General features: G+C 36.5%; 1 protein-coding gene across 1 annotated transcript in view; it reads left to right on the forward strand.

The window, feature by feature from the left end:
- The window catches only part of PTPN14 (protein tyrosine phosphatase non-receptor type 14), a 131,296-nt gene that overhangs the window by 83,042 nt on the left and 24,732 nt on the right, over positions 1–23,522 (forward strand). The window contains exons 12-15 of the mRNA XM_051998379.1: positions 1,348–2,834; positions 8,366–8,500; positions 15,031–15,249; positions 20,969–21,097. Coding sequence (XP_051854339.1) covers positions 1,348–2,834; positions 8,366–8,500; positions 15,031–15,249; positions 20,969–21,097 — 1,970 coding nt within the window. The remainder of the gene's footprint in view (positions 1–1,347; positions 2,835–8,365; positions 8,501–15,030; positions 15,250–20,968; positions 21,098–23,522) is intronic.

Below are 23,522 nucleotides of genomic sequence, written 5' to 3' on the forward strand. Positions count from 1 at the left end.
ATAAGTTAATTTGTTGTGATTCCAGTTCATCTGGGGAAAACCATTCACATGGTAAAGATATTAATAAGCTGTGAAATAACCAAAAAGGAAGAAGGAAAAAGAGAGATTTATATTATAGATTTATTAGACAGTGAGTTTCTGAATTATTAATAACTGACTAAATTAAAATACCTGTATAAGTCAGATCCTCAGAACTCTGAAAGCTAATAACATTTCATACTTTTAAAAAGAGACTTGCAAGAGTTGATATATTTGTAATGGAATTCCAAAAGCTACTTAAGATATTTCATTTGGGTGGATCCTTCATTCAAGTTTTCTGTGATTCTCTGATCTCCAAGTTTATCCTACATAAGTGGGCTCTGTTGAACCCACTGTTTTCATAGATAACATGCCCAGTGATTTGGTCATAATTTTCTTCTGTTCCTTCATGTCACTTATCTGTGGCTTCTGTCAAGGTATCTATAATTTAAAAAACTGATTCTCTCCTCTCCCCTCCCCCCCCAAGATTTGAGTTTGCTTTTAAGTTTGTATCTTAGTTTGGATCATTCTATAGTGTTGTTTCTATCCTAAAGAGTAGGGGGTAAGAAAAAATTTTAATTCTTATTCATCATTATAGACCATTAAAATTAGATAATTATATCTATTATCTAAACTGCTTCATTATTTCCTAATATTTTGATCCCCATTCTTTATTTCCTCACACGTCAGGAACACTGCCCTTGTAGCAAAAAAGATAGAAATCTCAGAGAACTCCAACATGAAGGTTATACTAAAGTTTGAGTTTCATTAATGTACTTAAGGTTTTCCCAGCATAGAAATCTCAGTAGCCCATTGACCAGCCCTGCACAAAAAAACAAGTCCTGTAATTACCAAAGCTGTACATGGAGCTAAGATCTTACTTCAGTGGTAAACTTTTTAAGCTGGTTGCAATCTGGAAGTTAGCCAATGGATCCTCAGTCTCATTTTCAGTATTTTTTCTTGATTTCCTTGATTCTTTGATTTTCATTTAGAATGTTTTATAATTTTCCTTTTTAGTACTGATTATCTTTATTGGGATAACAGCAGGTTTTTCTTTTTTTTTTTTTTATATTTGACATATAGGTTGGGATTTGGAGTTTTATGTATTTATTTATTTCTTTATTTCCCTCTACTTTTTAGTACTGATTATCTTTATTGGGATAACAGCAAGTTTTAAAAAAATATTTGTCATAAGTTGGGATTTGGAGTTTTATGTCTTTATTTACTTGTTTCCCTCCACCAGAGCATGTCCACGTGAATGAAAAAACATGCATGGTGAGATGGGTGTTATTCTAGAAAATTCACACGTCTTCTTTATCTTTACTCTAGACAGCATTTTCCACGGGAATGAAGAAGCCTTCTACTGCAGATCCCAGACCAGCCTGGACCGGTGTGCAATGGACTTAAGTTACTTAAACGGTACTGTTACAAACGGCAGTGTCTGCAGTGCCCACAGTGGGAACTCCCTCAATTGCTCCCAGAACTTCATCCAGGCTTCTCCGGTGTCTTCCAACCTCAGCATCCCAGGGAGCGACATCATGCGGGCCGACTACATCCCGAGCCACCGCCACAGTGCCATCATCGTCCCCTCGTACCGGCCGACCCCCGACTACGAAACGGTGATGCGCCAGATGAAGCGGGGCGTGATGGCGGTGGACAGCCAGAGCCAGTCTCTCAGGAATCTCAACATCGGCAACACTCACGCGTACAACCAGCCGGAGGACCTGGTTTACAGCCAGCCCGAGATAAGGGAGCGACATCCTTACACCGTTCCCTACGTGCCGCACGGAGGCTACAACAAGCCCGTGGGCCGAGCTGACCAGATCAAGCCAGGTGGTAAGACTGTGCACGGGAAGAAGGTCCCCAGCGCCATCTCCCACACGGTGAGCACCCCGGAGCTGGCCAACATGCAGCTGCAAAACAGCCACAGTTACAACACCGCTCACATGCTCAAGAATTACCTCTTCCGGCCTCCGCCCCCCTACCCGCGCCCGCGCCCCGCCACCAGCACGCCCGACCTTGCCAGCCACCGCCACAGGTACGTCAGCGGGAGCAGCCCCGACCTGGTCACCCGCAAGGTCCAGCTGTCCGTGAAGACTTTCCAGGAGGACAGCTCACCGGTCGTCCACCAGTCTCTCCAAGAGGTCAGCGAGCCCCTGACGGCCAACAAGCGCCATTCCGCCGTCAATAAGCGCCATAGCCTGGAAGTCATCAGCAACATGGTGCGGGGGATCGAAGCCATGGCCCTCAAGACGCTCAACGCCCCGATACCGCGCCGAAACACCCTTCGTGAGCAGGTGCCGCCGGAGGAAGTGCCGATGAGTCACGACCATCTGCCCCCCACCCACTACCATCACAAGAAGACCTCCTCCGACGCCACGATGCTCATCCACAGTAGCGAGAGCGAAGAGGAAGAAGAGGCTCCCGAGACAGTTCCCCGGATCCCTGCCCTCCGAGAGAACGTGAGGTACAGCGCCCAGCTGCAGGCCGCGCTGGCCCGAATTCCCAACAAGCCACCTCCCGAATATCCAGGCCCGAGGAAGAGTATCAGCAACGGGGCCTTGAGGCAAGATCAAGTGAGCATGTCCGCAGCCACGGCAAGAAGCAGGGTCATGAGGCCGGGGCCCGCCAAAGCCATCAGCGTGTCTCGCCCAGACCAGCTCACCATCAATGGATCTTCTCTCGGCCCCTCGATCTCAGAACCTGACCTCACAAGTGTGAAGGAACGGGTCAAGAAGGAACCGGTGAAGGAGAGGCCTGTTTCTGAAATGTTTTCTCTAGAGGACAGCATTATCGAAAGAGAAATGATGATCAGGGTAGGTATTCTTCTTTTCCAGGTTATTTTCCTTGGTCCTTCTCTCCACCTTAGCGTGCCTTCCTAGTTCTTTATATCTGCGCACGCCCAATCTGCAAATGAAGCTCCTCTTAAAACAGAGAGAAAGCTTGCTCAGGAAATGCTGTCGAGGTTTCTAGAAAAATTGGAGCAAAATTTAAAAATGTAAAATTACTCAAGAATTATATTTCTGCAACTTTAATCACTTTGTATCCTTATCGTTCTCCCACAGCCAAATATTCCCTAAATCTCTGGTTTTATAAAGAGGTTTTGATAGAGAAGATTAATGTGGGTACATACTTTTTCTAAATAATTTTTTTAAAGAAGGAAAACATTTTTCACATACATATATATTCATACACATATACATACACATAATTTTCCTATACATATGCATATATGTATATTTATTTTCATATACACATAATATATACATATTGCATATACATATGGATGCATGCATATTCGTATTTATATACATACACATATCAGGAGATGAATGCATAAATTTCACCTTTCAGTGCTGGTTATCATATTTGAATGCATGGTACATCTGGCCTCATTTTTAAATTGTCTTTTTGTATTCATATGAAAAACACAAGAGCATCATAATGCTGAGAAGAATGGCCAGAGTTTCCCATCAGCAAAGTGAAGTATCCTCTCATTTGAACAATTTAGTCTGTTTTGCTGCTAATGGTATTTCCTATCCATACGTGTGCACAGGCCACCTAGATACAATTTTATATTAGACATGAATAATATGTGTTCTCTAGTCAATGAGGAAATGATGCTTCATGGGCAGAAGTGTTCAGAATGATAGGGAGGGAGGGAGATCTAATTTAATGAGATGGACATCTTCCTTATTCACTTGAAAATTGCTGAAAATAGGTTGTTGCTTTAAAAATATATAACCAAAGTCAGTATTGCTTAGTATTCTAGGAAGTTTTGATTCTGTGTGAAACCAGTTTACTTTTAACTAATCCATCTCAGATTGGTTTCTGCTTTTAATTTTAATTTAATTCACCATATCTGTACTATTAAGTAGCTTTGGGTCATTTGAGAAACTCTAAACATTTCTGAAATTTGCTCTGGTTGTATTTATGCAGTTTCTTGCATTTATAGGCCTGTTTCTTCTACCTAATCCCCAAAGAGCAATTAAGGTGAATGTTTTAGGAAACCCAAGCCCCAGGGTTTAAAAAAAACAAACTGATTCATAGAAACATTTTTGTTTTAGGAATTTTCTTGTCCTTATGTTGGTTTAGCCATGGTTGCAGCAATACTCAAAATCTAATGCAACTATAATTCTCTCCTTTCCCCCTCAATTTTTTGACATCTAGAGGCAAATGACAACTCAATTTTTTAATGCATTTTCTGAGAGAGAGAAGGAGGAAAAAAGTTTACCTAACTTCCTAGAATACTAAGAAATAATCCACGGGAAAGGAAAAAGCTCTACCTACAGTTTCTATTTTATCATATAAAGAGCATCAAGATACTGCTTGTAGTTTTAAGAGTTCAGTATATCTGCCTTAGCAGCTAGGTGACAGCTGGATATGTCTGGAGTCACAAAGACCAGAACTCAAATGTAGCATCAGACACTGAACTAGCTTTGTGACTGTGAGTTATTCACTTAACCCTATTTGCCTTGGTTTCCTCATCTGTTAAATGAACCAGAGAAGAAAATGGCAAACCATTCCAGTATCTTTGCCAAAAAAAACCCCAGTTGAGGTCATGCAGGATTAGAATTGACTATAATGACTGAACAATAGTTCTAAGGCAATTAAAGTCACCTTTGCAAGGCCAAATTTCCTTTTCTAAAGAATGTTTATTGCATTTTTGGGGCAGTTAGATGGCGCAGTGGATAGATCACCACCCCGAAGTCAGGAGGACCTGAGTTCAAATTTGGTCTCAGACACTTAATACTTCCTAGCTGTGTAACCCTGGGCAAGTCTCTTAACCCCATTTGCCTCAGCAAAAAGAAAAAAAGTTGCGGTTTATTGCATTTTTGTCACATTCAGCAGAACCCCATCTTAGCTAGCCCCTAGTCACATTCATATCCTTCTTCTAGTCATCAGATTGTTAAATTAAAGAAAAATAAGCAAATTGACCTGCAGCTGGGTAAAGACAATAGAAGAAGTTTCCTTTTCCCTTACAGGAAACCTAAATATAAAGAAGAACCAGTTTTCATATATTTTTTAGGCTTATTGATTAATGAAATGTAAAGCTGTGGTGTCAAGTTCCATGGTTGGTTACCCTATTTATTCAATTAAGTTTTGATGAATGCAATCATTTCCTATTTATTCCACTGGAGATCATTCACACACACCATTCAGAAGCTATTATTCATGGTAGTGTCTGTGTCTTTGGGCTACAAGAACAGTGAATTAGAAGGAAGATCATTACTACCCTGACCTTAGCTAACACCCTTGTATTTCAAGGCAACTCTTGTTCTAAACTATGGAACTAGAAGGTGGTAGAGAGAGTTTTTTGAGACTCTGCCTAGCTCTCATAGTAACCTTTCTCTTGAACTAAAAGCATAAAAACAGTGAGCAAATTTATCTCCTGCTTTATTTCTTCCCTTGTTCCATTCTGTTTATGCAGATAGTAGAGAGTCAAACATGAAGATAAATATGAACTAAAACAATTAGGAACATCTTGTTTGTATGATCCTGCTTTGCTTCATCCTTGAAACTTTTTCATGATTTCTTTCCCAAAATTATTTCCTTCTGTGACTGCAGTTAGGTTAGAGTGCCTTCTTCACTAAGTAGGAATATAATAAAATAAGGGAGGGATATTGTTAGTATATGGTGCTAAGAACAACTCAAGATGAATTCATTAGTTTTATGGAGGAGTCTCACCAAGCTGCTTCAGATTGACATCTCAGAGATTCCTCATCTCTTTTTACACTTGTATAGTTGCTACTTGGCCTGTTTGGGAGGGACAAAATCAGACAGAATATAATAGCGCACATTTCTATAGTACTTTTACGGTTTGTAAAATGCTTTTTCTTTACAATAATACTATGAGGTAGGTGATAGAAATTTGATCCCCATTTTAGAGATGAGATGATTGAGACTCATAAAAGGTGATGACTCTGTTCGTACCTCTGTTAAGTATCAGTCACATTTTAATCCAGTCTCAGTGATTACAAATATGACATTATTAAGTGTACAATACTAGTGTACCATACTATTAAAAATATCGAATACTATTGAAAGAAATGATGAATCTTGGTATGTTGTTGTTGTTCAGTCATTTATTTATTTTATTTTTTTGGTCACATCTTACACTTGATGGCCTCATTTGGAATTTTCTTTGCAAAGATACTGTAGTGGTTTGCCATTTCCTTTTCTAGCTCATTTTGTAGATGAGGAAACTGAGGCTAATAGGGTTAAGTGACTTGCCTAGGGTAACACAGTTAGTGCCTGAGGCCAGATTTGCACTCAGGAAAATGAGTCTTCTTGACTCCAGGTCTACTGCTCTGTCCATTGTACCATCAATCTGCCCATCTTGGTGTATTTTCTGTAATAGAAGTAAAAAATATTTTAGCTCAGGAGAGGAGGGAGTACAGAAGATTAGAATTTGCCCTGTGGCATGCTTCTAGTGCTTTAAAAGGTGATTATCCACTTCATGGATTTTTATATTCTGTACTTCAACTTCATTCTTCTGTGTCCTGCTTCTGGAAAAAAGATTGGGAAGGCTACTTAGAGGCCTTGAGGAAGGCAGTGTGATTTAGTGGAAAAAACAGTATTCAGAGTCAGTCCCAATTGATCTCAATCCCAGCTGTGCTACTCATTGCTGTAATGTTCTTGGAAAAATTATTTTGTCTCTACGATCCTCAAATATTTGTAAAATATATTAAAAAATGTAAAATTTGTAAGATTTTTGTAAAATGTAGGAGTTGGAATAATTAGGTTTTTTTTTTTTTGGCAGATTCTTTTATCTATAAATCTATGATCAATGAAGGTTCATCTTAGGGAGATGTGTAGGGCATTGGATAAGATGGAGTCAGGAAGACCCAAATTCAAATTTGACCTCAGACTTTTACTAACTATATACTTGGACAAGTCACTTAATCTGTAAAATGGGATAACTTAATTGTAAAATGGGGTAATGATAATGTCTGCCTTCCAGTACTGTAGTAAGCATCAAATGAGACAATATTTGTACAGGACTTGGTACATAGCAGGAACTATATAAATGCCAGATTAGTTGTTATTAGTGACATAAAGTCTTTGTGCCATCCTTTTCCCTTCTAGAGTAAAATCTAGATCATGATGGGTCAGAATGAATGCCTTAGGTGTCAGGGCAAGGATTTCTAGTGCTTTCTGCACATCTAGGTAGACATTTAGGGATCAATACCAGTAATGTAATCAAAATATAATAGTGCCACGAACCTTCCACTTTACATTCTAGTAAATCAAGAAACCAGCTTTTAGACTCAATTATAGAACCATGCAGTCATGCTCAAGTGCTTTGTAATCCATATATAAAATATAATCCATATCACTATATAGCACTTACACAAATTTTCATCTTCTATCTTTTTTTTTTTTTTTTGCAAGACATTTGGGATTAAGTGGCTTTCCCAAGGTCACACAGTGACCTTTTTATTAAATATCTGAGGCTGGATTTGAACTCAGGTCCTCCTGACTTCAGTGCCAGTACTCTATCTACTACACCATCTGGCTGCCCCATTTTATATCTTCTTAATACCTAACACACTGCTTTGCACACAGTAGGAGCTTAACAGATTTTTATCAATAAATGAGTCATTTGTTCTTCCCTTATAATTAAGATCACACCTTTGATCTCTAGATTCATTTCTCTTTTGCATTTATTTTAGCATCCAAAATCTATATATGAAGGAACATTCCCTTCTGTAACGCTGGAGTTAGATCAGAATACTTTCTTCACTAAAATAGAATGTAATATTAAATATAACTCCATGAAGTCGGGGACACTTCACTTTTTTCTTCTCTATCTCCCTGGAATGCAAAAAGAGCTTAATAAATCCTTACTGATTTAATTGGGAGCACAAGAAACTTTTAGTTTCTATTATGTGGCCCAGAACTCACTTAGAACTTGAGTATTGTGAGTGGATGATTCAAATTATTATCATCATTAGGTGGGATTACACAAGGAAATCTAATGGCCTCATCCTGTACTCCTTATCACCTACTTTAAAAACAACAACAAACAAAAATAACAAAAAACCTTACAGATACTTGAGGCTCTTGCCCAGTTGGGTGAGCTCTCTAGTGGTATATATTTATTCCTCATTTGGAGCTTTCCTTTTGAAAGTAAAAACTCATCACTCAGGTAGCAACTGGTTCCCTGAGGCACATGGTGAAGAATGGGAAAGTTGTTTTTGAATTTACTCTGCTAATAGTGATCATCTACATTCCTTGGCTGGGGAATTACAGATTTGGGGAGATTAAAATGCATTCCTGTATTCTACTGGTGTTATAAACAATTACTCAGACAGAATGAGAACGTGCCTTTTCTTGCCAAAAGAATCTAGAGAAGCAGAAGATGGAGGCTCAGAAGAGACCACTCATGTTGGCAGCATTGAATGGACTCTCAGTGGCCCGGGTACCAGGGCGTGAAATTAGCCACGATGATGCATCTCGGATGACAATGGATGATCGGGTAAGTGTTGGACTTGCTAAACATATGGCTTTTAAAAAAAAAAAAAAATCTGAGTTTCTTTTCACCCTAATTTTCAAAATTTTAAAAGAAACTACTTTGTTCATCATATCAGATTTTAAACAGCACACCGATTCATTTACTTAAGAATGCAAAATCTCATACTTTTTCTCCATTAATTAATTTGGTGGCTATTTTAACATTGCCTCAATTTCCTTTTTTATAAATTTGTCAAAGAGGTAAAGTATTACTTGACTTAAATGACTAGTACTAGCTATATGATCTGTGAAATGATTATCTTACTCTATGCAAACGTCCTCTACTGCATTCAAAGTATGAATTGTTGGACAGCCCTTTTTTTTTAACCCATAAGTCCTAATACCCATAACTTTCTAATGCAAAAAGTGTTTTATTTAATAATTGTTCATCCTTCATTCTTGAAGGGGCCCAGTGACATCATGAGGGTGATATCTTGACTTATGGGTAAATTGAATTTAAACAGACTTTACAAAGTAAAGTCATCAGCTTCATTTTCTCCTCTAGAAGTATCAAAATCCAGTGATAACATAAAAGTCAAGATGACTGGCAATGTCCCAAGATGCAGTTGAATGACCTTAACCTTTCTAAATTAAAGTCTTTCTCAAGCAAACCTACACACTTAAATGCATAGTACATATTTACCCTTTCTCTGGTGGTTATTGCTACCTTGCCTGGAGTCTATTTATTTTATAGTGAAAAGGGTCTTGGATTTGAAAACAAAGGACCTGAGTTCATATCTTAGCACTATTATCATAAAATATAGGATCTTGGGCAACATTTTTTATCTTTCTCATGCTCTCTTTTATTGTCTCTGAGATAAAGATGTTCACCTTCATGACATTCTAATATTTTTTCTAGCTCTGGGTCTGTTATCTTATATTCTGCTGCTATCAGGAAGTGGCAGAATCATGATGGATAATTTCTATCTAGTATTAATAGAGCTCAGGTTTTTAAATCTCTAATTTTCATATGATTAGTGGTTTGATCAACAAACAATGACTTTTAAGAAACAAAGCTATAAACCTTTCTTGAAAAATGTTTGGCTAGAAACAATTGTCTTAAGAAGATGAAAGACTCCATGAGAAATGTAATAATTGGCTCTTAGCTGATAGTTACAGAGTGCTCCATTTGCCAGGATTTAAGATCCCTAAGAAGGGAGGGAGACCAAGAAAAAAATCCAGAAAAAGCATTTTCACTTTACTAATATCAGTTAGTCATTAAGTATTTGTCAAGTGCTCAGTATATAAGAAGCACTCTGTTAAAGTGTTAGGAATATGGTTCTTGCCTTTAAGGAACTCACATGCTAATTGGGGAAACTATATTCAGATAACTCCATATTAAAATGATATACTGAAATGATAGAAAGAAGTCATAAGAAAGAATACCCTAGAAGTGGTGGGTAGTAAGGAAGGAAAGATTGGAGAATGGAGAAAGCCTCCCACTGAAGATTGGATTTGACCTGAGTTGTGAAGGAAGCTAGGAAAGTTGAGTGAGAGGTGAGGAGGGAAAGCAGTCTATGATTGAGGGATGACACCTGGTGGAAATGCATGGAGTCTGGAGACAGTGTTGTGCATAAGGAACAGCAAATGGATCAATGTAGCTCAATTGTAGATGGACATGGAGCAGAATAAAGTATAAAAAGATTGACATGGTAGGAAAGTGCCAATTTTGAAGGGCTTTAAATGCCAAAATAGAGAATTGTATATTTGATCCTAGACCAAAACCACTGGAGGTTTTTTTTGTTTTTTTTTTTTTTGAGAAAGAAAGGGGGGGGGGAGGGAGAGAGAGAGAAGAGGAAAGAGACTGAGACAATTGCGGGCAGGGGTGGGTGGGACTTTCTTGAACTATGTTCAGCTAGAAACAATTGTGGTAAGAGAATGAAAGGCTCCATGAGAAATGGAATATATAATATAGAAATAGTCTTTTAGCCAATAGTTACAGAATGCTTAGTTTTCCAGGATTTAAGATTATAGAGTGGAGGGAATCCAAGGGGTGGGGAGAAGACACAGAGAGAGTGGGAAGGTGAACATGGTCAGAACTACATTTGAAGAAGATCATCTAAGCAGTAGATTAGAAAATGGATTTGAATGGGATGAGGTTTGAAGTGGAGGGAATAATTAGAAAACATTGTGATAGTACCAGATTTCAAATTATATTACCAAATGGTAATCATAAAAACAATCTGCTACTGGCTAAGAAATAGAGTAATGCATCATTGGAATAATTAGCAATATATTGACATGTAGGATGTGAACACAGTAGTATACTGTTAGATAAACTCAAATATCTAAGCTTTGGGAGAAAGAACTCACTAGTTGAAAAAAAAATTACTGGAATAACTGGAAAGCAGTTTGGCAGGAACTAGGTGTAGACTGACATTTCACACTGTATAACAAGATAATATTAAAATGGGTACATTATTTAGGCATAAAGGATGACATCTTAAGCAAATTAGGAGAGCATGGAAAATTTTATCTATTAGATCTATAAGAGAAGTCTTTGTGATCAAATGAGAAAAAGAGGATTAGTGGGAGTGTAATGGATAATTTTGATTACATGAAAGTTAAAAGGTTTTACATAAATAAAACAATGCTGGCAAAATTAGAAGGAAAGGAAGAAACTGGGAGAAAAATTTATGGTAAGTTTCTCGAATAAAGGCCTCCTCTTTCAAATATATAGGGAACTCTATCAAATTTATAAAAATAAAAGCTCAGTTTATAAATAGTCAAAGGATATGAACAGTTTTCAGAAGAAGAATTCAAAATAATTAGGTCATATTTTTAAAATTCTCTAAGTCACTATTAATTAGAGAAATGCAAATTAAGTACCATCTCACATCTTTCATATTGGTTAACATAACAGAAAAAGAGAATGACAAATGCTGGAGGGGAAAAATTGGGACACTAATTTACTTTTGGTAGAGTTGTGAATTGGTTCAATCATTCTGGAAAACAATTTAGAACCATGTCCAAAGATTTATAAAACTGTTCATACCTTTTGACCAGCAATACACTACTAAGCCTATACCTTAGAGAAATCAAAAGAAAATTAAAGGGACCTATATGTAAAAAAAATATTTATAGCAAATCTTTTTGTGATTGCAAAGAATTGAAAACTGAGAGGATGTCCATCAATTGGGGAATGGCTAAGCAAGTTGTGGTATATAATTGTGATGGTATCCTACAGTGCTATAAGAAATGACGAAGGGGATGATTTCAGAAAAACCTGGGAAGACCTATATGAATTGATGCAAGGTGAAGTGAACAGAATCAAGAGAACATTGTACATGATGACAACAATACTGTAATGATGATCAACTGTGAAAGACTTAGCTACTCTGAACAATATAATGATCCAAGACAGTTTGGAAGGACTCATGATGAGAAATGCTATTCACCTCCAGAGAGAGAACTGATGAACTCTGAGTGCAAATTGAAGTGTAATTTTTTTTCCTCTTTGTTTTGTTTTGTTATTTTTTTTTTTTGCAAGATGGCTAATATGTAAATATGGTTTGTATGATTTCACATGCAAAATGGGTACCATATGTGTAGATTTATGGCAGTGGGACTAGGGATATAGATTAATGAACAGGAGATAAAGGGATCTAGAAGGGTGTATAAAGTTATGGTAGTGGGGTAAGGTATTCAGATTAATGGGAACAGGATAAGGTAGGGGGGAAAGGATAAGATAAGGTGGGGTAGAGAAGGGAGTTTAAATTAATGGGAGTGGGATAAAGTATGTAAATTAATGGGAATGGGATGAAGAGAAAATAAAGGGTGGGGGGGAGAAGATAATGGAAGGATCTTTGGGGCTAGGGGAGCTTAAATAATAGCCAGGCAAGTTAAAGAACAGAATTAAAGTAAAAGAGTTAGCAGGTATAGGAAAGAATTTTTCCTATAGATCCTATAGTCTTGGATCAGGACTAGAATTTTTTATAAAAAATAGTAGGGCTAGTAATCATTAATTTTAGAGAAAGTCAAATTTAAGGATTTAATCAGGAGAGAAAACTACCTTATATGTCAGCCATATTAATATTGTTTTAGATGCATGTTTACATGTGGGTAAATCTGTATGTACATAAATGTTTGAGTACATGTGAGTATGTATATATGTAGGTGTATATATGAATATATGTAGATATATGTATATGTGTAGGTGTATGGGTAGGTATGTGTATATATATTACATTTATATATCTATATAGTTATGTCTATATGTATATATAAATATATATGTGTCTAATTATATAGCCTGTTTGGAGAAGGTGGTGAGCATGAAAGGGAAAAAAAGAATAAAGTAAAAAGTGTACAGCAGAGAATAAAAGAATAACCTACAAGGAAACAAAGGAAAGATGGACACTCATGAATATAATCTCTTTTTATTATTATATGTGCTTTCTTGAAATGGAAATTTATTGTTATATATTTTGAATCCTTCCTGATGCTAGGCACAATACATATTTTTAATTTTTTATTATTTTCCTTTTCTGTCTTTTTTTTTCTAGTATGTATTTTTCTTATTTTGTATTCAGTTCAATTAAAAAAATAAAAAAATTAATCCAAAAACCCCCTCAAAACCCCAACCTCAACCCAAATTGTATATTGCGGGGTTTTACAGTTCTATTATTTACAGCCATTATTTACTGTTCTCTGCAGAACAAAGAAATATTCATGTTTATTTTTGTTTGCCAATTTTATAATAATAAAAAAGAATTTTAAAAAACAACAACAAAAAAATGGGTATCACATTGTTTGCCTTCTCGATGGGTGTTGGAGGAACCAGAGGGATGGAAAGAATTTGGAATTCAATTTTTAAAAATAATAAATCTAAAAAAAAATAAAGTAAAAATAATAAATCTTAAACAAAAATAAATTTTTGCAATAGTGGTATGTGATGAGTGCCTGTTGAAAAGTGGTGATTGGGTGAGTGAAGAAGAGATGTGTTAGAAATGTTTTAGAAGTTAAAAAGTAGCATGATTTGAGATTATATTGGGTATGTAAGGTGAGTGTGAGTTAGTAGAAGCTGTGAACCAAGATGGTAAGCCTGGGTGACTGGATGGTCCCCTCAGTAATAATAGGAAATTTGGAAAGGGAGGAAGGTTTTTGGTGAAAGGTGATGAGTTCAAAATTGTACGTGTTGAGTTTGAGATTTCTGTGAGATATCCTATTTGAGATTTAATGACAGCTGGGGATTGTGGAAGCTGAAAATGTAAATATGGGAACCATCTGCATAGTTGTGGTATTAAAACCAAGGAACTTGATGAGATCAGAAGAGATAGTATAGAGAAAAACAGGAATAGTCTTAGGGGTACCCATAGTTAGTGGACATGACCTGGATAAAAATCCAGCAAAGGAGACCAAGAATGGATAGATTGAATGAGAACCAGAAGAGAGAGCACTGTCATGAAGACGTAAGAATATCCCAGAGAAGAGGGTGATTGACTGGATCAGAGATTTATGAGAGTTGAAGAAAGATGAGGATTGAGAAAAAGCCATTAGATGTTTTAGTTAATAGACCATTGATGACTTTAAAGTGAACAGTTTTTGTTTTTGTTTGATGAGGGAGATCTGGACTCACTTAAAGGCAGCATCCAAGAAACCAGTAGGTAGAGACAGAAAATTAGGGAGTCAGAATGATAGTGATAATATGCTGTAGAAGACTGGAGGACAGGAGATCAAGGATGCATGTTGGAACGTTTGCTTTGGTAATGAGGATGGCTACCTGTCTTTTCATGTGAGAGAGAGATGAAATAGGAGATACTGGAGGAAGACATCTGAGTGCTATGAAAAGAGGAGGAGGAAGAAGAGAAAAAATGGACCTTCAGTTTTTTCAGAATTTTAAGCTAAATCCACAGGTGAGAGTAATGGGGGTATGTATGAGAAACCATGGAGGCTTGAGGTGGGATGATAAGTGTTAGAATAGCTGCTGTGCTGAATGGGATAGTTAATTTATTAGGGAGGTATTACAGGATAAATTTGCTGCAGTGAGGGCTCAGTTAAAGTTTTTTAATATAAATTTATAGATTTAGGATTATAGACATATGGAAAGAAGACTCAAAAGAAAATATGGCAAAAGCCTGTCATTTTAAAAATTAGGAAATTGAGACCTGTGAAGGTTGAGCAGTTTACTATAGCCATTCCCTGGTATTGTATCAGATGATCAATTTGAACTTGTCTTCAAAAAAAAGATGCTAATGGATTGTTGAGCACACACAGGTTATCCTTTGGATTTTGCCTTCTGTCCATGCTTCATGTTGATATTCTTTTGGAGGTCCTGATGAAAAATAATATGGCAAAGAGAAAAGAAGCTAGAAAGAAGAGAGGAATGATAATCCCCAGATTAATTCACTGTTCCTAGTTTCATTGAGATTAAAATGTATATATTAGCAAACTATCAGTGCTATGATTTTAGGTATATTTTAAATGATGAGTTTGTATTTGAATCATTTCAAAATGACAAAATTGAAAAAAATTAAAATTTATGTCCTTTTGCAGTTTAGAACCCTGAAGAAGAAGTTGGAAGAGGGATTGGTATTTACAGAATATGAGCAAATTCCAAAGAAGAAGCCAGATGGTGTTTTCACTACTGCCACACTCCCAGAAAATGCTGAGCGGAGCCGAATTCGTGAGGTGGTCCCCTATGAGGAAAATCGTGTTGGGCTGGTACCAACCAAAGAAAATAGCACTGGGTATATCAATGCCTCCCATATCAAGGTAAATGGGCAAGTATATGGGGGAGGTTTTGCAAAGAATGAGGAAAGACTTGAGGGCTTCTTATTATAATGTTTGGCTTTTCCCCAATCCCTCAAGCGATATTTGTGAATGCCCATAATTTTCTTAGTAAATTATTTCATCCTGCCCATTACTGCAGGGAGAAAAAAAGCACACAGATAAACTAGTAATCTCTGCAAGAAAGGAGAGTCAAATACATATACTTTGGGTGCCATTCACTGCAAATAGAATTTTTTACTTTCCATGTGGACTATAATTCTCAATATATAGGAGAGATATCAATCAAGCCATTTTCACTTTATTACCTTGTGAAATTTATTGCAGAAATTAAAGGTATGTCAGAATCTACTTTAAAATGAGATATGTGTGTGTGTGTGTGTGTGTGTGTGTGTGTGACACACACACACACACACACACACACACATACATCATCATCATCATCATCATCTGTTTCCTATGGGCGAAGTGGAGACAGAAAAGACTAGAGATCAGTGAAAATGATTAAAGGTTGGGAATTCTCACGTGGTTGCTAGAAGCTAGGGCCCAGTGGTTCATTCTGATGAGATAATTCTTGCTGGTCTATTGTTGCACTTGGTACTCCTAGCCATGGTAAGTGAATTCCTGTCTGCTCTCTTGGGTTTCTGAATGTTCCAGATCCTACTGGGTCTATGGGTCCTGGGACCCATAGCATTCTTCCTAGGGCAGAAGAGGTTAACGTTTTTTATATGACATGGACCTCTCTGGTATTCTGGTGAAGCTTATGGAATCTTCAGAATAATTTATAAAAGATTAGTAGTTGAAGAAAATAATAAATTTCTGTTAGAAGTTACTGAAAATAAAGATATAATTATTTTCTTATTCAAGTTAATAGACTGCCTGAAATTTGTCCATGGATCCTGATCTAGGGGATAGGCTGTGCAGTAGAAGTCTCAGGATGGTCAGAGGAATATCTGGGCAAAGTTTTACTGTGTAGTTGCTAATGTTTTTCCTAATTAGCCAGTATTTCATTTTTGGACTGACTTAGACTCCCTGCTGTACCTGCTGCTGCAGCCTTCCCCACATTATGTACTGTTCCATGGAAAAGACATTGTTTCGCTGGTCACATAAATGGTCACTAGCCTTTGCCTCCTGTTCACCTTGCTTGAACTAGCACCTGTCTAGATGTTTTGAAGGAGGATGGCTGCAATTTGCTTGGTCCCGGTAGTTTCAGCCTGGAGTTAGAACAAATACATAGATAATGCATCTAGCTCAGGAGCACATGGAGGTTGTATTATGACAGGACTTCTCAAGACAGAACTGTGACCTCCAGAAATTTTTCTGGATCATTTGTAATTGGATCTTCTTCTAGGTTGAGGAATAACTGAGAAATTTGAAATTCATAAGATGAAGAGTCTGAGAATTTTGCCATCCAAAGAAAAGCTTTATATTTTAAGTGATTTTTTTGGTGTTTGTATATGTATCAACAATGGAATTTAGGGGATTTATTAAGAGAGAACTAGCATTTTTTTTTTTTTTGATGTGGTATAAGGGTTTGCTGAGTCTTTTTTAGGACTGATCATCCATCTCTGGTGTTTAGTCCCAAACTCACCTGTGGCTCCAAAAACCTATAGCATATGTAGCAACCACACCTCAGCAAAACTGTCTCAGCAGATGGGCTAAACCAGATTGTGAGTAACCAAACAACAGACCTCAAATCCATATCAACCATGCAATGGAAAATAGAATAACTTCTAAGTCTGAAGATTCCCTTGAGTTAATTTGGTAGTGATCATTATAACATGTAAATATGTAGATTGCAGTGAGAATTCAAACTCTAGTTTACTAGATTACTCAGCTAATCATCTCATTAGCTACAGAGATTTGGCTGATTTTATGTTCTGTGAAGTGCAGAGATCTTTACAACATTACCCTCACAGGATTTGAATCGTTAAAGACCTGTGATTAGTAGTTTTTCTTGTTTATGGGTGACCCAATTATGAGCAATCTTTTTGTGTGTTTCTCAGGAGTTAAGTTTAGACCACTACATATTTCTTGAGTCAGAATGTGTTGTGTCCTGTTTTCTAGAGCCCCAAGTTGGGGTGATTAAAATATCGAGTCCTGTTTTCTAAAGCCCCATGTTGGGCGCCAAATGTTGTGTCCTGTTTTCTAGAGCCCCGCATTGGGCACCAAATGTTGTGTCCTGCTTTCTAGAGCCCCCAAGTTGAGGTAACAAAATGTATCGTTGCTCTCTAAAGCCCCCACACTGGGGTGATTAAAATATACCTTCCTAGTGGAGAAATGATGAAGTGGGATTCCCGAAGATGGTGGAAAAATAGAGTGCATTTATTTCAAGGGCTTTCCTCTTTTTATAATGTACAAAAACAACTCTGAGCACATAGGACTACATAAACAACTTGCTATGTAGTTTGCCACCTGGTATCACTTTTCCACGTGCTATCTCTCTGCTTCAATCTCAACACAGGTTGTCACCACCCCCTGACTTCTCAGATGGGCCAAGAGCTCTTAGGGGAGATGAGGAGCCAAACCAGACTTTGTCAGCAGGTTCCTTCTGGGCTGAAGGGTCTTATACCTTACCCAGAATTTCCCCACTGACTGTGACCCTCTACAACAATGCCCATACATGCATGTATACATATTATCCATAGCTAGTGTCTGACCTGAACCAAACAAATTTATTCAGCTAGTTAGGATATATTTTTTTTCCCTATTTGCTCATTTCCACTGTTTTCTCAGTAGAATTGATGGGAATTCATACTTTTAAATTATAGTGTGAAAAAAGTATGTATTTCTTTATGATAAGAATTGAATAAACCACAACCTAAGTTTTTTGAGAGTATTCCTTGTCCTGTAAGATTTTTAATCTTTGACCCTAACCCATAGCAATATTGGCATGATCTTTTTAACTTATATTAACTATTAAAGTATCTTCCAGAATCAGTTGTAATCACTTTCTTTTTGTAGTATAAAGAACGTGGTATGTCAAGAAAATAATTTTTTTTTTTTTGGTATCTGAAGTCAACTATCCCCATTTTTTTTTTTTTGTACTCATGTGCATTATCAGAAGAATCCTGTGGGCAGAACAACTAACACATTGTTCAATTTATGAGACAATGAGAGAGACAGGAATAAAATCAATTATCTTCAGTATCTCAGCCTTGATTTATGGTTTCAAATTGATAACAAATCATAATTTTTAAATAGAATAATAGATGAGTGGACAATCTGTTGAATGCAGCAACATTTTGATATCTCATACTGTTGATACAATGTCACCCACCATTTTCCATTATTTTCCCACCTTTCAAAAATAATTGTCACTGCTAAAACTGTGCTCAGAGACGCATTCCCTTCCCTAGCCACTTTCTGAGAGGGGCTCATTTGTCATTGGTAGCCATGGTGGACATAGCATGATTAGAGCATGTACAAATCTGTAATTAGGGTTTGGGGATATAGTTTTTATGTTTTGTCAGTATTTTATCTCTGGATTACAAAGGGTTGGCTTTGAAGGTAGAGTCATATTTGTGAAATCTATCTTGGTAGCTTGTACTCTCCCTCTAGGGTATACGTAATTCAGAATCTGATAAACTTCTGTTATTGCATGAGAATGCTTTAAGCTTTAAGCAGTGCCTTAAGCAGCACCCTCTTAGAATATTTAAAGGTCACATGTAACATGCACCCGAAAGGCAATTCCTCAGAGAAGTCCAATTTTTAAATGTACATGAATTTTATTTCCCATAAATAATAGAAAAATGTAGTTAACAGTTTTGACTCAAACGTGCCTCGATAATGGGAAGGAAGTTGACAAGGTTCTGCCTAGTTAGAATCATGTTAATGTGTTATTTCATGGGACATAAAAATGGAATGAAAAATTAATGCCAAACTAATGCTCAAAGTTCATTGCTTTCATGATCATTTAAGGATCGGCATTGGTTGATGTGTTTAAATGAACTGGCCTGTTTATTTTCAAGTCAGTTTTGTGGCTCAGGGCAGAGACTCCCTTCAAAGCATCCACTTTCCCCTCTTAGCATAGCCTTAAGCACTTTGGCCAGTCCTTTCGTTTGTGGCTGTTTTTATCTGATATTTATAACTCTGTAGCGAACAGTGGCCATGAGCTAAATGTTAGTATCCTTTCAAGATCATTTCCAGCTGTACAGAGGTGATTTGTCTTAGTCCAAGATCACAAGTTCATCTCTTCTCATTTTGAATGGGATATGAAGTTGGGCTTGTGGGATTATGATGTGACAGAGTTATTGTAGAGTATGATGGAATAAAGATCTATGTGAATTTATGATTTGTCTGCTGGGTGCTGGCTTATAGAGCATTGGTTTTCCCTTCTAAAACAGGAAGAGATGTTCCTAAAACAAATTTTAAAAGCCCCAGGTGTCTCCAGTTGTTATGTTTCTGGAAAAATGAAAAATATTTAAAGTATAATATTTTGTTCAGGATTTAAAGAAACAAAAATTGTTTTTATTTTAAACTAGAAGGTCAGCAGAAGAAGATGAAATAATATAATTATTTTTTATATATTCTTAGCTCTTCTTTGTAAATTATCCAAATCTGAATTTACAGTCAGGAAAATGAAAATATTGGTGGGAAGTAGGTCCTTTGAGTTTTTAGCTCACCAACTTTATTTCTATGGAAAAAGATTGGCTTTTCCAGTTTGCCTCTAATAATTTTTTTAGGCAGTTATATTCAACTGTAATAGATTATTTTACTAATGGATTTTGATTTTTGAATATATAGCTGTGTTCTACACAAATGTATATATGTGTTGCAATAATTCTATTTGTGAAGCTTTAGCATTTGACTTGTGGTATAGATAAGAAAGATGTTCCTTCTTTTGTTGATCAACTATCAAGGCAAAAGCTCTTCATTTTAAATGCAGTTGTCTTTTATTGTCAGGCATAAAATGAGACCACAAAAAATGAATTTTTCTTCCCTCATTTTACTGGAATCCCCTCATGCTGGAATTTTATTCCAGCATATTTTATCAAAGAGTGAGAAAGACAGATAGATGCAACATTGGGTATTAAATAAATATTTTGAATCTTTTAAAATTTTCTTGAATTGACATATCTGAAAAGTTTTTTATCCCCCATTAGATTGGAAACTTCTTGAGGGTAGGGCTCTCTCCCCAACCTTCCATTTTGTATCCTCAGTGCTTAATACTTTATCTTTCATTTTGTAGATGGTTAATAAATGCCTATTGAGTAGAATTAAATCAGTAGCAGAAATATCTAATTTATTCAGCCACATGAGATGTACCATAATATATTTCCCTTTTATTTTCAAGTATTAAATATAATGAAAATATTCAAATAAATATTAAATGCATGACTAGAGCTATATAAGCCTCTGAATTAACAAATATATTAGAGTGTTAGATCTGGGGGCAGGAAGATCTGAGTTCAGATCCAACCTCAGATACTTACTAGCTGCATGTCCCATAGGGTAAATCATTTAACTTCCATTTGCTTCAGTTTCCTCAGCTATAAAATGAGGATAATAATAAGTCCTTTCCCTTTCCTATCCCTTCCTTCCCCTATTCCCTTCTTTTTCCCATTCCCTTCCCTTCCCTTCCCATTCTTTCCTTCAACTTATCATCTGACTTAATTTTTGATATTTTTAACTAACATATATTTTTAAGATGGGAAAGAAAACTTCATGGAATTAGTTTAATGGTGTCCTCTCTGATTTTTAGGTAGCTGTTGCTGGAGAACAATGGCATTATATAGCAACTCAAGGTCCTCTGCCCCATACCTGCCATGACTTCTGGCAGATGGTGTGGGAGCAAGGTGTGAATGTGATTGCCATGGTTACGGCAGAAGAGGTATGTAGAATGGTGGCAAATAAATCCTTTTCCACGAGTGCAGGTGACAAAACAATATGGTTGATTTTTTTTGGAATTCTCCCTCCCTAATGACCTCTTTTTCACAGATCCTGTTTGGATCAGAGGATCAGATATAAAGTTAGAAGGGACTTCATTTATCCATTATCTAGTTCAGAACCCTCACTTTAGATATGAAGGAAATTAGGACTTAGAGGTAAAGTCACTTGCCCAAGTTTGCACAACTAATAAGTGCCAGAATCAAGGTTTTGATCCCATGTTCCACGGCTCCAAATTCAGCTCCTTTTCAGCCTAACCACACTGCCTTCTTGGCATCCTCTTATTTTTCTCATTTTTTCCATGTAGGTTTTGTTATTGTTGTTATTTTACTCCTAGAGATAATTTATGCTTGTAACTTTTCCACCTCTGTCAAGCCATTTTAAACTACTGCTTAGATTTCTATGAACCAAAGAGCAAAAATAACAAACTTCAGTTCAGCTGGATGACTTTTTGTTTGCCAAACAAAGCAACAATCTTTCCACTGGAATCTGAGAACTTTGGGCTGTGCTTGGTTAAATTGACATATTCCAAGTCTTGGGCAAGGCCAGCTCCACATACCATCATTCTTATCAGCTGAAAAGAGACCAGAAGCTGTTGTTCCTGTCTCTATTCTTTGAGAAGAGGAGAGATTCTTTTTATTCTTCTGCCAAGCCAAACAATTATTCTATTGTAATTGGAGAATAACACCACTGGCTGATCAAGCAGCCAACTTTGTGCTTTGCTCTTTAAAATGAGGAAGATGAAGGTTACTTTTTTTTGTTATCTGCATCAGTTTTCCACCAGCTCTTTTCAATTGCCTTTCATTATTCATCCCAAGGTTTTACAGAAATCCGATTAATTGTAAAATTTTCCCTTTTTTGCCTCTTCAAATATTGATAATAGTAATAATATTCTAATAATATTCACTTATGTTGTAAAGTGGTGAGGAGAAAATGGAATGAAAAGAGACTTTTATTCTGGTTTTTATCCATTCAGAGTAGGTACTCTGATTAATTTGTCAGATTATCATAATGGAAGACTCCTAAAATAATGTCCAAAATCTTGAGCCAAGTCTTGTTCTATGACCGTTCTGGAGAGAATGATTTGTTCTTCTCTTAAAAATGTCAAGATCTTACTATATCTCATTAAATTCATAAACCTGGACTCTAGAAATTATCTAAACCAACTTTCTCATTTTATAGAAGAGGAAGCTTGGGCTCAGAGAGATGAAGTGATTTGTCTGACAATAAGCAGCCAGACAGGGACCAGAACTGAGATTTTCTGATACCCATTTCAGCTCTCTTTTTTGCTAAAGCATGCTGTCTAAATGTTTATAATCAGCAAGTATCACTTAATGTCTAACCAAAATCACTCAGGCTAAAACTTATTCCTTCTTTTATACAAACCACATTTGAAATTAAGGAAGCTTCTTGAAGCTTCCCCCCCTTTTTCTTTTTTTCTCCTTTAATTTTTAAATAGGCCTTTATTTCTATAGTCTTGGGTGCCCAAACTTTTCCATTGTGGGATAATCTTTTGCTTTCCAAAGATTCTTAGTCACCAGAGTGTGGGCTGGGTGTGGAAGTATGCTTAACAGTAAATGAGCTAGGGTTGGATAGTGTGTGGGGGTGTAAAATTATGGCCATGAGATTTCCTCTAGCTGGAAATCCCATAAGAAAGGACGTATGGTAGACTGCTGACCTTGAAGACCAATTAGATAATTATTATATTTTGCTAGGTGGGTAAACCAAGGGTTAGATTCATAATATGGATGTATCTCACTTTCTGGACTAGATCTTTGCCTGAGAAGTTCTTTGTCAATTGCATTTTAATAAAATGTCCTATTTCACCTCTTGCAGGAGATGGTATTTCTTATTTATAGGAACCCTTCTAAGAATCTTGCCAAGCCAAAAATCTTCTTGTAAAACAAATAACCATTACCTTTCTGAAAAATCTAATAGACAAATTTTGAATATTTAAAAAAATTGAAGCGCATACATTTCTGTAATTCACTCTTTCCTTGGCCGTAAGTTGCTGAGAATGTGAATTTATGTTTCTGTTAGAATAAGTGTCTAAATCAGATACTATTTGCAAGAGGCAGGGAGTCTCTGGCTCTCTTCCCAATATTCTCACTGCTCATCTCATTCTCCTTCTGTGTAAGAGATTGAAGATGAAGAAGTTGCATTTTTTTCAGAATGACTCTAAGCCAGAATATACACATACTTTACTTTTTGTTTCTTCGACTCCTTTGGGAGTCTGATGAAGCCAGTGGACTAGACAGAACATTGTTTTTAAATGTATAAAACAAAATACATAGGATTATGAAGGAAATCAATCATACTGAAATATAATTATTAAACTATAAGGAAAAATAATTTCATAGTTTCCAGGT

The sequence above is a fragment of the Antechinus flavipes genome, chromosome 4, assembly GCF_016432865.1.
Source record: "Antechinus flavipes isolate AdamAnt ecotype Samford, QLD, Australia chromosome 4, AdamAnt_v2, whole genome shotgun sequence".
Lineage (NCBI taxonomy): Eukaryota > Metazoa > Chordata > Mammalia > Dasyuromorphia > Dasyuridae > Antechinus > Antechinus flavipes.